The 15,075-nt window shown below is 44.6% G+C and overlaps 6 protein-coding genes across 6 annotated transcripts; 5 read left to right on the forward strand and 1 right to left on the reverse strand.

Annotated features, from left to right (window-relative positions):
* Positions 1–127: 127 nt before the first annotated feature.
* On the forward strand, positions 128–439 carry TOT_010001338 (protein kinase; the record flags this gene model as incomplete). Its single annotated transcript, XM_009691525.1, has 2 exons — positions 128–190; positions 224–439. The coding sequence occupies 2 exons, from the start codon at positions 128–130 to the stop codon at positions 437–439; spliced, it is 279 nt and encodes a 92-aa protein (XP_009689820.1).
* Positions 440–1,805: 1,366 nt separating this feature from the next.
* TOT_010000975 (uncharacterized protein) lies at positions 1,806–9,274 on the forward strand (the record flags this gene model as incomplete). Its single annotated transcript, XM_009691526.1, has 5 exons — positions 1,806–6,680; positions 6,828–7,269; positions 7,588–7,928; positions 7,963–8,708; positions 8,740–9,274. 5 exons carry the CDS (start codon positions 1,806–1,808, stop codon positions 9,272–9,274), a joined length of 6,939 nt encoding a protein of 2,312 aa, XP_009689821.1.
* A 37-nt stretch (positions 9,275–9,311) lies between these two features.
* TOT_010000976 (uncharacterized protein) lies at positions 9,312–10,601 on the forward strand (the record flags this gene model as incomplete). The annotated part of the gene is made up of 2 exons (XM_009691527.1): positions 9,312–9,477; positions 9,514–10,601. 2 exons carry the CDS (start codon positions 9,312–9,314, stop codon positions 10,599–10,601), a joined length of 1,254 nt encoding a protein of 417 aa, XP_009689822.1.
* Positions 10,602–10,774: 173 nt separating this feature from the next.
* On the forward strand, positions 10,775–11,470 carry TOT_010000977 (nucleolar phosphoprotein; the record flags this gene model as incomplete). Its single annotated transcript, XM_009691528.1, has 3 exons — positions 10,775–10,921; positions 10,963–11,115; positions 11,186–11,470. 3 exons carry the CDS (start codon positions 10,775–10,777, stop codon positions 11,468–11,470), a joined length of 585 nt encoding a protein of 194 aa, XP_009689823.1.
* Positions 11,471–11,611: 141 nt separating this feature from the next.
* On the forward strand, positions 11,612–13,847 carry TOT_010000978 (uncharacterized protein; the record flags this gene model as incomplete). Its single annotated transcript, XM_009691529.1, has 6 exons — positions 11,612–11,838; positions 11,897–12,081; positions 12,111–12,575; positions 12,607–12,931; positions 13,149–13,476; positions 13,590–13,847. 6 exons carry the CDS (start codon positions 11,612–11,614, stop codon positions 13,845–13,847), a joined length of 1,788 nt encoding a protein of 595 aa, XP_009689824.1.
* On the reverse strand, positions 13,842–14,930 carry TOT_010001339 (uncharacterized protein; the record flags this gene model as incomplete). Its single annotated transcript, XM_009691530.1, has 1 exon — positions 13,842–14,930. One exon carries the CDS (start codon positions 14,928–14,930, stop codon positions 13,842–13,844), a length of 1,089 nt encoding a protein of 362 aa, XP_009689825.1.
* Between the last annotated feature and the right edge of the window lie 145 nt (positions 14,931–15,075).

Genomic DNA, 15,075 nt, shown 5'->3' on the forward strand with positions numbered 1-15,075 from the left:
TCCGAGGATTTAATTTTAAATTGTTCAAATAATTAACATAATAAACATCTAGATTCGTTTTGTTGTTACATGACGTTGATAAAACTCTACTTTTGTATTTCATGGCTCTTCAATTACACTGAATATAATGAGATTTTTCTCACCCAAATTCGAAAATGATTATACCCTAGGGAAGCGAATATGCAACGGAGTAAGAACTTGAAAAGTAACAAAAACGCTTTAGGTAACATGTCAAATAAGAGAATGTCGATCCATAAAGGAAGAAAAGGACTACGTCGTTAAAATATATCCCTCTGACCTCGATGATATTAATACAATAAGATATGAACATCATCTTTACGTAAAAAATAAACTAAATTCTATACCGAATATATTAAAACTAAGAGATTGTTTTTTTGATAAATACTACGTGTACTACGTAATGGAGAAGTACGAGTAAGTTTAAAAAGATAAGACAATGACGTGTAGAGGAAAAGATTTATTCGCAACCATAATGGACGGGTTACAGTACTCGGAGCACGACCTGGCGACGTTTTTTAGACAAATATTCAGGTCACTAAGGTCGCTGCACAGCCTAAACATTGTCCACAGAAACATCAGCGGGAAGAACCTGGTATTCGCAAGAGAAGACAGAAGGGTTCTCCTGCTGAAGGGTCTGAGGTATATGCTGAGCACGAACGAGTACTCAAAGTTCAATATTGTAGTCGAACACTCATTGCAATATTTGTCACCAGAGATCATATCTCAAGACACTAACCTCCTCAATATTACCAAAAGTGATATCTGGGCATGCGGTGTTATACTCTACACACTGCTCTTCGGCACAAACCTATTCCCAATAGAGTTCCCATTCGACAAGTATACACAAAACATAGTCAAGGGAGAAATTAACTGGAACGTAAAGTCACCACTGCTAGATTATTCGAACAAGCTGGCAATTGATTTTTGTAAGTCACTTCTTAAGTTGAACCCAGATGATAGAATAACGGCCAAAGATGCGCTCTTTCACCCATGGCTATCCAGTAAGTGTTACGGAAGTAGTTAATAGTTAGATTGATGAATTCTTTTTGTTGATATTATAAGTACTCGATTGATATTTGTAGATTAATTGGTAATTATTTATTGGTATTGAAGTAATAGGATATTTGTAATTAGTTTACATTAATGAGTTTAAAGTATAACTTATATTGTTTCAGTCGATAATGTGGATTCACACAATAAACAATTGGCACCTGAACGTTTCTACGCGGAAGTGAGGAATTCGATAGATGAGCTTGACACTTTGGAAGAGAACACGTTTATACAATGTAAGTTTGACTCAAACTTTTTTTAATTAAACAAACGTAGACCGACACAAGCTGAACGACGATGTGCTATCGAGATCAGGAGGGTCGGCGTTGTTAAATAAACTAGGATCAACACTGAGTTTGTCCTCGAGGTCGATAAAGCTCCAGGGCCCGAAGCCTCCGCAAAGATTCGGCTCAAAGTGCCTGCCTTTCAGGATCAGAAAACCAGCATTTAGAATGAAAAGATTCGGATCGAAGCGCCAAGACATGAAACCTCTAATAGAAAACCAAGTAGTGGAAAAATAACCACAAGGCAACTAATCAAAACGATTCCCACAAACAAATGTGTTTTTACTAAAATTAGTAATTCGTAAAACAGAAAACTGTAAATGTAATGTAATAAAATAGTAAATGTGTATATTCTAAGTAAAATGTATATGAAAACGAAGGAGTAGAGATCGCAGAGTGTAATCATGAACGAGATTCAAATCCCAGAAGTTGGGGACAATTTTAGCACAAATGGCAACAGAAACGGACGAAATTTGTAAAATAGAACCAGAAAAGGAGTTAGAACTGGAAGTACTGAAAATATTGGCCTCAACATGTGACAAGCACATCGAGGAAGTATTAGAAAGAAAGAGGGTACAACCAAGCTCGCCAGAAGGAGAAAGAGAAGATGAAAAGGAAGAATTGAAATCAGTGTCAAAAGTAATATCGTCCCTGCTCTACGATTTCTCAAGAAGCCTGCAAAATCAAACAAGTTCGTTCAATACATTCGACCTGATAGAAAAGTCATGTGATTCCATCAAGAAAAAACTTAAAGTTATTAGTCACAGCAAGTGGAATAGAATACAAAATAAAAAATATAAAAATGTGTACCATAAAATACTAAAAAGAAGCCTGGATCCAACATACAGAAGAAGCACAGAGCAAATCAACGATGATTTTAAAGTTATATTCAGAAAAATCGATAGAACAGTAAACATATGGGCGCACCAAGTGCTCTACGACGACCTGAACGTGGAAAAGTCGTACAACGAGCCGCCGCAAGTGCAAGTTATCAGGTTCGACAAGAGCGGAGAAGTGATAATAACAGGAGGCTCCGAAGGGATGATAAAGCTGTGGGACGTGTACAGCTGCAAAGCAATCATGAGCCTGAAGAGACACTCAGGAGCAATAACGAACATAGACGTGCACCCGACGAACGCGTTCATAGTCTCCTCGTGCGAAGGAGGAGAGATATGGCTGTGGGAAGTGAGCTACAACTTCTACAGGCCGCACAGAATGCTGAAGAGCACGTACAAGTTCCTGTGGGTGAGGTTCCTGGTCAACGACTGCAGACTGGACCTGAGCGTGAAGAGCGAAGAAGGAAGAGGGCGAATGGACGACCACGAAAGAAGGGTGTGGGAGAAGTCGCTGGACGAAACGCTGATCGTAAGTCTGGACGCAAGCAGCACGCTGAGAGTGTACAAGATGAGAGAGCTGCTGAGCTCGTCCTCAGGAGATAACGTGTACACGGAGGTGACGCCGCTGTACTACCTGGACCTGTTCAACCACAACATCACGGCCTACGACCTGTCGAAGTCGTCCTTCAACGGAGCGTACCTGACGGCAATAGGAATAGAGCCGCTGGACAACCAGGACTTCGAAAGCGGAGACCTGGACTGCATCAACACGGGGATGAACTTCATCAAAAACGACACCTTCCACAAAAGTAACCTTAACATAAAGGGGCGCTACAGAGACCTGATAGGAAAGTCAGGATTCGCACTGCTGATGATACCACTAAATGACCCGAGCGAACTCGAGGAGATGGACGCGCCGGGAAGAGGAGAGGAAGAGAGAGTCGTCAAGCGAGGACACGAGGAGGAGGGGCTCTGCCGCTGCGACGCGAAGCTTGAGTCCTCGGTGACGTGCATAAACACGTGCGTGTTCTGCGGAAGGCAGAAGTTCAGAGAAAACAAAAGGCTGAACCTGAGCATATCGCACCACGACGGAAAGGAGCAGGCGGAGCAGGCGTCGGTGCCGAAGAGCATGTTCCTCTGGACGTCGCAGAACGCCTCGGAGCTCGAAAAGTTCTGCAACGAAGCGATTCCGGACTTCACGTTCTTCAACACGGCGGCGCCGGAAAGCAGCACGCCGAACATCCCGACGATGCACTACGGGAAGCTCTCGAGCAGCCTTATCCTGCCCTCGTGCATGAGCTCGGGCCTGGGCTCGGAGATGGAGTCGGAGCACTTCGACAAGCTCTTCCTTAACTTCGTGAACGACGCACACGTGCTGAGCCCAGACGTGTGCTTCGCAAACACGTCGACGAACCACATCTCGGCCTCAGACGACGCAAAGATATTCCTGTGGTCCTACGAAGAGGAGGTCTTCAGAAGTAAGCAGCTGACGACGAAGACAATAGAGAGGTGGAAGAACACTATGGGAAAGGGAGACTCGAGTAGGGCGGAGACGAAGCCAGGGTCGACCTTGACCGTCGGAAACGGGCTGCAGGAGAGGAGCCACAAGTCGAAGCAGAAGCAGCACCAGTACGTCGACCAGAACAGGAGCAGCCACCAGTCGGGCGCTAGAGCAGGAGCGCCGGGAGAAAGGGAGAGCCAGAGCAGCATCTCGAACAACACGCTCTACGTGGTGGTCTCGCTCTGTTGGTCCTCGCACGACAAGTACGTCTGCGTGGCGGACAGCATGGTGAGCAGGTACAACTACAAAAAGGCAATCGCGCACGCGAGGACGAACCTGTCTGGACTCTCCTTCTTCACGACCGACGGAAGAAGAGTGAGCGACTTCCTGCACGACACGCTGAGCTACCACGTCTCCTGCGTGGCCTTCAACCCGGTCTGCGAAGAGGTCTGCGTGGCGACGTCCTACGACGGCCTGGTGGCGATCCTGGACGTGAAGGAAGGAGTGCTGCTCAAAAAAATGAGCCTCGGAGCGAGCGCGACCTGGCTGGACGTGCAGTGGCACCCGATGGGCCACAAGTTCGTGGCGGCGCAGAAGTACGGCTCCTTCTCGCTATTCTCGGCAGACCCGACGACGCTCTACGAGAGGACGCCGACATTCCAGTCGACATACCTGGACTTCTACTGCAACTCGATCAGCTACGCGAACTCGGCGTACACGGGCCCGGAGCCGAACGTCGTTAAGCTGAGAAAGTACTACTCGAGCTTCTCGAACGTGCCAATCACGCTGACCGGGGACGCGAGCTACGAAAAAATAACAAAGTCGCTGGAAGGAGGGCCGGTGGTGTTCCTGGACGAGAGGAAAAACAACGTTATCATGCACACGACGGGAGGGTTCAGAAGGTGGCCGCCAGTACAACACTACAGGGCGGCAAAGCAAGGAGGCGACTTCAGGCGTGTCGACGTGTCTGAGAACAACCCAGACACCAGTAACGACGGCGCCACTAATGTGCTTATTGAGGCAAGCAGTGGTTGCAAAGGTGAAGGCAGCTCTGAGGGAGATGTTTCAAATGGCAGCAGCGACAACAACGGCGACTCTGCGCTCAATCCCACCACTGATGTTACGGACGATGCAGGCGGTGAATTAGCAACCAATAATAGTAACAAGCATACAGAAACGGAATCAACAGCCACTGATGTTACTAACCATACAGACAGTAAACTAACAACGAGTAATACCAAGCATACAGAAACGGAATCAACAACCACGGATGTTACTAACCATACACACTGTGAATTGACAACGAATGGTAGAAGTTTAGAAGGTGGTACAGGCAGTAATAGTGGTGGTAGTCAAGATATTGGTGCTCGTAAAGCTTCAAAAAACTCTGGAACGTCAGTGGACTCGAACATAATATACTCAACCATGTCAAGGTTAGAAGGGTTTCAGGAATATTTTGAAGCACACTACCAAGTGGATGAAAGTGGAGACGTGAGAAAGATAGTTAATCAATATCTGCAGTTGATGAAAATAGTAGGAAAGTATGGTTCAGAAAGGAATACGGAGAATAAAGAAGCTGGTAACATGAATGGGAGAACTTTGACACAAAATTGCAATAAAACTGCCACTAGTAGAGATAATGGTACTCCGACTCGGAGTATGATTGGTAAACTTAATGGTGGGTTTAATGGGAGTGTAACGGGTGGAATAAATGGGAGTGCGACTGCCAATTTTACGGAGAATCCTACAGCGACGCTGAATGGTACTCGGAATGGGAGTCCGACTGTGACCCCGAATAGTAATTACGATGAGGCAGCACAGAACGATAAATCGGAGTATCACTGTTACCTGGGAGATTGCACAGTCTGTGAAAACTACCTGACAGTGAATGAAAGAGCACAGAAATACGCATCAGTGAAAGATTCGTTTGTGCAGTTGAAGTGTTTAACGGACAAGGACGGGAACATAGTGAGAGCAATGCCACCATCAGCGAGACCACAAGACCTGGCAGAATCACTGACACCAGAAGCAGTGATGACGCCGCCAGGAAGAGCAGACGTGGAGTCACTAGTGGATACGTCAATGAGGTCAAGATACATAGGGTACTCGTCGCCACTAAGTGATCGTCAGATCATGTCGAATCGAACGACGCGGACGCCGCGGGAAAGAGAAAACAACGCGTTTTGGGGAAGCAGCACTGACACGATGAGTAACATCCAGGGGGATCAGTTGGTTATGTCCTCACCATCGGAAGAAAGGCCATTAGAAGAAGGATCGTTAGATGAAGAAGAAGAAGAAGAAGAAGAGGACGATGGAGAGTTCGAGTTGGACCAAGAAGAAGATGAGGAAGAAGACGACTACGACGATGAAGAAGATGCATACACAGAAGATGATTTCGTGCCAGAAGAAAGAGTGACGAGATCAATGAGGGCAAAAAGGGCAAAAGTCAAAGAGCTGAGAAAAGGAACGAGAAAAAGTAGCCGTCTAGTAAAGAGAGAGTCGGAAGAAGGAAAGAAGGATGAAGAAGATGAAGAAGTAGGGAACGATGGATACAGTTTCAGAACAAAGAGAGGAAGAAGAGATACCACGGAGGAGAGACAAGTAAAGTGGGCAAGGAACCTGAGTGTGGCGATAGGACCAGTGCAAGTGAAGTACACGAGAGAAGGGAGAGAAGACTACTCGGGAAAAAATTGCGTATTCTGCGGAATAGGAGAAAGGGGAGACTACTCGAAGCTGACGAGGACGCAGTCGCAGAAGCTGTCCTCGACAATATTGAGCAGAGGAACGGAGTTCAGACCAGCATGTAGACTCTTCGAAAACACGATAGTGGGTCCGATGGGAATACCGAGGAGGTTCCACGCGGAGCTGGACGACTACTTCGGGCTACTCAAGAGAGTGGAGTCGTCGACAAGCATATTCGCGCACGCATCGTGCCTGTTGACGTCGAGGGTTAAGATGGACGCGGCGAACAGGCTGTTGAATCTGCCAGTAAGTTGCACGATTGGTTAAATAGGTAGTATTGGTGTCAAAATGGCACATGGTTAGATAGTATCCATATTGTAGTTTTTAAGTACAGGCCATTTGTACCTAAGCATATGGTGGATAGTATATGAGTAGTCACTAATAGCGATGTAGGAGGTGCTCGTTAGATGCAGTTTCGATGAGTGCAGCTTCTGCGGGTCGAAGTTCGCAACGGTGGCCTGCGAAAAGTGCAAGGAGTTGTACCACTACCCGTGCGCGATAGCACAATACCAGGAACACAAGAGGAAGGCGCGAGGAGCTAACACAATCAACCACTGCGACCCGCTGGTGTGTAAAATCTTCACGTGTGTAGACTGCGCAACGAAGTACGAAAAGGAGTATTTGTCAAGCGAGTGTTTCATATCGAAGGAGGCGAGAGAGTGGCTGATGAGCGACGAGGACTCCTTCGAAAATGAGTTCAACGTGCAGAAGGGAGACGCCATAGTGCTGACGAGTGGGTTGTTCGAGGACAAGCACAACGCGCACTTAAGTTGGCTGACACAGAAGAATTTCCCAATACTGGCAAAAGTGGTGGATATAGCGTACATATTTGCAGGTAAGCAGTTGAATACAGTGCTAAATAGTTGTCTAGATAATAAGTTGGGTGTATTGTTATATAGGTAGGTAGCTACATATTTGCTTAGGTAGATAGGTATTTGCTTAGGTAGATAGGTATTTGCTTAGGTAGATAGGTATTTGCTTAGGTAGATAGGTATTTGCTTAGGTAGATAGGTATTTGCTTAGGTAGATAGGTATTTGCTTAGGTAGATAGGTAAATGGTATGTGTCTGGGAAGATGGAAAGATATTAAAAACAGGGAGTTACACAAGTAAAAGAGAGTATAAAAATGCATTTGAAAACAAATTAATTTTTAGAGAAATCGATAATAGTGCCATGTGTGCTCATAGGGTCGTACACAGAGGAGTTTGAAGACGTATGCATATTCGTAACAAGGAAGACGAGGCTGATACTGTTGAGAGACTACCTAATGAGCATATATAACATGAAGAAGATGGAAGTAGGGTCGAAAGTAAAGTGTAGAATAGAAGGAAAAGTAAAAGAAGTGGAAGTTAAGGGAGTAAAGCAAGTAATTAAAGTAGAAAGGCCAACGAAGTTAGGGAGTCAAATAGATATGAGCACACTGAATAAAATAGTAAAAGCATCGTACAGCATAGGACACCACGCAGTAAATGTGCAAGACGAAGATAAATCAAAGGTGAGGAAAAAATAAAATCAAGTGATTAATTTAGTGGATTGATGCATGGAGTATATCAGTGGACAATGTGAAGGTGAACGAGGGTGGCAGTGGAGGTGTTGGTGACGGTAGCGTCAGCGATGCAAATAGTAGTCCAGGTGATAGCGATGGAAGTAGCGTCGCTAGCAGATCAGTGAGCATAAAAGAGGTGGAAGAGTACATAAAAATGCCAAACGGGTACCCAGACGATGACATAGAGTTGCCAGGAGACAGCACGAGTTATGTTAACGGCGATTACAAAAATGGATATCCGATTAGAATTAAATCAAACGGGTTCATGAGTAACAGTAGAGCAAACAGTTCCTCAAGGAGAGGAAACCTAAGAAGCCGTGAAAGTAGTAGAACCAGCAGCATTGACAACGAAAGTGGCAGGGGGTCGATGGCAGGAGGTAGCACAAGTGGTAAAGGTAGCAGTAGCAGCCATCAATGTGACGGTAGGAGTATAACGAGTAGTCGCACGTCTACCAGTGACTCCATGGACAATATGGGTACCAGTAACTCTATGGATGACAATACGGGTACCAGTAACGTGATAGTTAACGGAGTTGGTACCAATAACTCCTTAGACAATACGGGTACCAGTAACGTGATAGTTAACGGAGTTGGTACCAATAACTCCTTAGACAATACGGGTACCAGTAACGTGATAGTTAACGGAGTTGGTGGCAACGCATTGATCAATGAAATTAAGTTAAACACATTCCTGGAAGTTGATAAACAGGCAGTGATGGAGCTCCTAGGGTTAGTTAAATTAAATAAAAATAACACGTAGGGAAAGTAACTATGGAACGTTCTATGACTTGGAGGAAGCGAAGGAAGAAGAAGGATGGCTGACAGATTATTGGAAGAACATAACAATGCCGATATGCATAAGGAAGATCGTGGAAAGACTGTTTAACCAATACTACAGGACGCCGGAGGGGATATGCGGAGATATAAGCCTCATGATAGGGAATTGCATGGACTTTAACGAGCCCTCGAGCAAGTACTGTAAGCTGGCAGCAGAGTTGAAGGAGAAGCTAAAAAAAATCAGAGAACAGTTCGAGTCGCCAGAAGAGTGGAAAGTGACAATGTCGTACCTGTGGCCGAAGATAAGAAGCGTCGTGGAAGTGTGGGAAGGCACGCAAAAGTCAAAAGCGCACACACGAGAGGAGGGAGCCAAGGAGGAGACGGCGAAGTCGTCGCCAAAAAGGAAGATTAGGATGGCAGAACAGCCAACGAGAAGGAGTTCGAGACTGAAAAATAACCCAGAGAAGGAAAAGAGGGAGGAAGTGAGGAAGAGGAAAACACGATATAACCTAAGGTGACACAATAATGTAATAAATGTATAGTATGTGTTAAATAATGAGCGACGATCTGGCAGAATCGACAGTGGTGGTGATCCTGGACCAGAGAGATGAAGAGGTGGTGGGATTCGACTTCGTGGCGCTGCCAGAGGCGAACAAAGTGTCGGGGATATGGAACCTGGAGCCAGGAGCACACTTCATGTACATAAAGACGAAGGAAGAAGGTAAGGAGAAGTAGGAAAAATAAAAACGGTGTTTAGAGGAAAGAAGGCTGGGAGAATTCGTGTATTTGAAGAAGGGAGAGCTGAGAGTGTACAGGAGAGCGGAGGCGAGCGAGGGGCCGCTATTCAAGCAGGTGGAGGAGTACAGCAACCAAAACTACAAAGAGTCGATCATAATGGGACATTTGAAAAATAAAATGTCGAAGATTCCCCAGAACTTATCGCAACTGTGGTCAAACATAACGGACTGCATAAACAGCGAGCTTATCGTAAAACTGAGACCGATAAATAAGGTAATAAAGAGTCAAACGGCAGGAAACGATGTGTTTGAAGAGTGTGGGTCGGAGATGGATAGAAGAAACGAGAAGGATTTGAGGAACGCCACGATGAGGGTGGAGCTGAGTGACACAGAAGACGACGAGTCAAAAACACTGGAAGAATACAAGCAAATCGCAAAAAACCTAAGAGGGTTCCGTAACAGTATAAATTTGAAGGAACTGAGGGGAAAACGGGAAAGTGTGTCCCCAAAAACAAGTTGCCAGATTGACCAAACCGTGGAGGAGGACTACAGCCCAATCTGCTACTCAGATATACCGGCGAGCGACAGCAGAATAAACAGATTTAAGGAAATAACGCCGGAAATGCTGACGAGTATGCACATGGATACGAGTTACGTACTGGAATCAATGAGCGAGAACTACGAAAACAACAAGGACGGGTACAGGGCAAGCGAGTTCAAAAACAAGTATATGTATGTGCTGGGAGAGTTGCAATACAGCTTCATACTCTTTCTGCTGTGTTTTAACTTCGAAAGCCTCCAACATTACAAGAGGCTCCTGAGGGCCTTCTGCAACGCGGAGGCGACAATTATTAAAAACCAGGAGTTGGTGCTCAGATTCCTCAAAACGCTCAAGTATCACGTCGAAATATGGGACGAGGAGCACGATGTGTACCAGGAGGACGACTTTCTGGCCCACTCGCTAGGCAGCCTGAGGGAAATAATTGTCGACAACGAAAAGGACCTGGAATATTGCAGAAACGAGTTTAAACAGCTCGACAATTCATTTAAGCTGAAATTCGGAATTTCGCTGGATGATTTGGACGCGATAAACAACAATTATGTATAACAGATTGCACTATATTGTACAAAATAAGTTAGTATAATTATATATATATTTGTATATTATTTGTAGAATTAGCTGTATATTGACATTCATTACTATAATTGTATGAAAATTAACGTTTATATCGCAAAATTGATTTAGTAAAAGTGTAATAGTTGATTTGAAATTTGATAAAGATGGAGAGGGAAGTATCATATAAAAAGAACAACAGGGACATAATATACGTCGGAAACTTGCCGAAGGAATTAACAGAACAGCATCTGAAGAAGTATTTTGACCAGTTTGGAGACGTTGTGAAGATAAGGCTAATGAAGTCAAAAAAGGTATTTGAAACGAATAGATAGTAAATATAATTAATGTACAGACGAATAGATCGAAGGGATACGCCTTTGTTCAATTTGAAAACAGCGAAATAGCGCAAATTGCGGCGGAGACCATGGACAAATACCTCATCGACGGTAAGGCGCTAAAGGTACATGTAAAGGACGAAGATCAAGTTGTTAAGCACCTGTTTAAGGTAAGAAAAGTATACACATAGACATAAAAGATAAAATTAACAGACAAAAAAAGTAATTAACAACGTTTAGAGAGGAAGAGCCATGATGATTAAAAATAATAAAGTAAAGCATATGAACAGTGAGCTGGATTTTAAAAGAAAAACAATGAAGGAAAAGTTAGAACGAATCATGGAAACGATTAAGGAGGGGAAGAAGTTGGAAAAGGATGAGGAAACAGAGGAGTTTGTAAATAAACTAAAAAATAATCTGGAAAATTTGAAGGATAAGCAGAAAAGGTTTAACACGGACCTGTACGATGAGGAAATAAAGGAATACACAAAAGCACTGAACACTGTAAAAAAACATTTAAAATAGTATGAATAATGTGTTGGTTGAGTGTATGATAGTGGTGGTAGATAAAGCCCATAAATATGTTCCGCTAAGTATAATAAAATTAAATGGTGCTGTAAAATAATGTTTATCCTTTAAAGTTGTCACAGATATTCTTTGGAAACAATGAGTTACGATGAGAAGGTCACACAGGGTTTCTCGTCAGTTCTGTGCACAGATAACCTAGTATTCCTCGGACACCTGGGCCCATATTCAAAAATATCGATATTTAAGTTCAAAAACGACAGGTCGTCTCTAAAGTTTGTAGGATTCTTGTCCCCAATCATTGGAACAGTGAAGAAGTTGCTGGTCACAAGCGACAAAAAAAAACTAATATGTAACACAAATTGCGGGTAAGTAAAATAGGTTATATGTGAAAAGGAGGTGAAAACAGAGCTAACGGATGTATAGGTACATATACGTCTGGGATATATCGGAGGAAACGATCGACAAATTCGAGTCACTAATAAACAACCCGTTGTACATAGACGGATACATCCCATTGGCATTGAGAGTGAGACCAGACGTAGTAATTGAGTCGAAAAACCTAGCACAGTGCATAGATATAGATCTTTTGTATAATAACGTGATAATAGGTAAGTATAATGAAATTACGTGAGCACAGGAGTTGAAAAATGGCCGGAATTGACAGTAAATTTATACGACTGTACGACTGGACAAAAGTTGGCATCGTTTCAAAACCTGCTGGGAGAAGTTTATGATAAGAGGAAATACATAAGGTGTATAAAGGCAGACAGCCAACTGGTGAAAGAAGGAGATGAAGTTAAGGGACAATGGGTAGCAATAGGATCAGATAAAGGACAGTTGCACATGGTATTCGTGCCAGCATTCGATGTAAAGGATTTTAACGTGGAAAATATTGACGTTAAACTGAATTCGTTCAGTATTTCAGAAAACATAAACATAAACACAATAGCATGGAGGTTCAGAAACAAAACGTCGTCGAACTTGACAGTGATTTGCGGATGCTCGGACGGAACAATAAAGTGTTTTGTGTTAAGCTCAGGAGAAGAAAAGTTGAACATGGCGAAGCAGGCATCATACCTGTACTCAAAGGCGGCAATCTCAGGTAAGGAACCGGGGAAACAAAGACGTTGCAGCGACAGTGAACAAGATTCTGTGCGTCAAGGACGGAAGAACAGGAGTGCCCTTCCTAATAGGCTCATGCAACATGATCGGAGAGCTGGGAAACTTCGAGTTCGGAGATCTGGCGACAAACTGCGTGTTCGAGGGAGTGTACCAGAAGCTAATGCAGGACCAGTCTGACGACGTGATGTCGTTCGCAAAGGTGCAGGAGTACATAACGGACCTGTCAATAGCGCCAACCAACAGTCACGTGGTCATGGTCTCGACGAACGACAGCGTGTACCTCTGCACGGAGAGCATGGAAATGAGCAGCAGAACGCCCTGGAGCAAACCAGTGAAGTTGACCTGGAAGACCCCGGAATTTACTAAATTTGTAAATAACTAATATGATTTTAAGTGTTCGTGCGACAGTTTAAAACAAATAGGCGTGGTCACACATGTGAATAACCGCACAACAGAATAAATGTATAAATGAGTAGTAATCACACATTTGTACCATAGTGTAAATTATACTTAAGAATTTGAAAAGGAGTATGTGGATATGCTCCAGAGTCAGAAAGGGGAACAGTTTGGGGTCCCTGAGGCACATAAGAATATACGGCACGAGATATAAGATAGAAAAGATACAAAAGCTGTGCGAAAACTTCGAGAAGGCGTGCTGGAGGAGCGTGAGAATAGCAGAGGAGAAGGCGTATCTGCAGAAGTACCATTTTCTGAAGCACTGCTTGACTCTGATAAAGCTATATAGACAAAAGGGGCTAGAAGCATTCTCAGCCATTAAACCGGGCCAAGATACGTGTAAAATATCGGATTTGATACTGAATATGTACGACGGGACTAATTCTAGGGAGTGCTTGGCGTTTGCGACGACGATACTAGAAAAGGTGGAGCCTTCCACGGACAAGGTAAGCAAACTGTATAATAAACAAGGTAGTCTTTACACATCTAGGTTAAATATTGTCTAAATTACGTGTGAAATATAGCACTTGCGAATAAGCTGATATATAGTGTGAAATCAAACTTTGTTACTCAGGATTCCATTGATGAAGTTTCTGAGAAAGCAGGGGGCAATGTGTATAAAAGCCAATTGATTAAAAAAATAAATCTAAAGTCGATAAGTGGTAAGGATATGGATAAAATAAAGGACATAGTTACTACATTAAAAAAAAGAGTGAAGTTGGAAGAAGACCACGGCAGAAGCCCTGAGGTGCTGGGCTACACGAAAGCAGAGTTGGAGAAGATGATTGGCCTATAGCGTGCACTCGGGCAGAATGTTGTTCTTGATGCAACGAAGAACGTTCTTGTCGTGGAGCTTCCAGTGCTTAACCTCAAGCTCACTGTAGCCGAACTTGATGATGTTCCTGATGTACTTGTTGGAAAAAATACGACCCAGATTTTTAGGGTTAATCTTCTTCAGCTCCTCGACTTCGGCAGCGGAGAGCTCGGAGTCGATGAAGAGACGCTGAGAGCGAGCAGCGTAAACCTGGTACTTCCTAATAATCTTGGAAAGGGCCCTCCGAGTGCAGTGCGTAGTGTAAATCACAGGGAGCATGGGAAACTTGGACTTGAAGTCGATGTCCTTGAGAGAACGAAGCCTCTCAGAGTTGGGGCGCTTGAGAAGCTTGCGAATCCAGCGAATGGTGAGCCGAGAAACGAGCTTCCCGCTGAACTCAGGGTAAACCTTGCGGTAAACCTTGGGGAGCAGAGACATGTTGAAGTGAATGCGGAGCTTCGAGGTGGAGTAGCCGGGAAACTTCTCCTGGACCTTGGACCAGGGGATCTTCTCAAGGGAAGCCAGGCGGCGCGTGTTGAGCATGAGCGAGCGAATGTAGTCGTAGATTTCCTGCTGGTGCTCGCTGATGTCGGAGACGCGGCTGACGCCCTCAGCGTCGTCGTCCTCGACGCCGGGAGGGCTGCGATTAATGGTGGCGATCTTGGAGACCTTGTCGGAGTCAGAGAGGTTCGGGTCAGTGACGAGGGCGCGGTAGTTGTGAATGAAGGGCTTAATCTCGCGGAACTTGTCGTGCACCTGCTCCGGAGAGCGGTTGAGGACCCGGGAGACGGCCTTCCAGCTGTTGCCCTCGTAGGAGCCCGAGAGGAAGAACGACTTGAGGAGGATGAGGAGCTCGTAGTCGCTCCACTTGCCGGCCTTGTGGGAGAGCAGGTGCCTCCGGTAGTAGCTGTAGACCGAGCGCGAGTGGCGGTCGGGGAGAACCTTTTTGCCGATGAGAGTGAGGATGGAGGGGCTCTTGCCGCGCTTCGAGATGAGTTTGCTTATGGCGTCCTCGCGAGAACAGTCGAAGTTCTCCGAAATGAACTTGTCAATGGCAGCATCCAAAATTTCCTTCTCTTCCTTGGTGAACTTGCCCTGGAAAAGGTAAAAGGAGTGGAACTTACCGTTTTTTGTAACTTGTTTGCAGTATTTTTATTTTGTTTTCGGGAAGACATGCCCTAACACATATATTGAGTGCACGAAGAAAAAC

Source organism: Theileria orientalis, chromosome 1, assembly GCF_000740895.1.
Source record: "Theileria orientalis strain Shintoku DNA, chromosome 1, complete genome".
Classification (NCBI taxonomy): domain Eukaryota; phylum Apicomplexa; class Aconoidasida; order Piroplasmida; family Theileriidae; genus Theileria; species Theileria orientalis.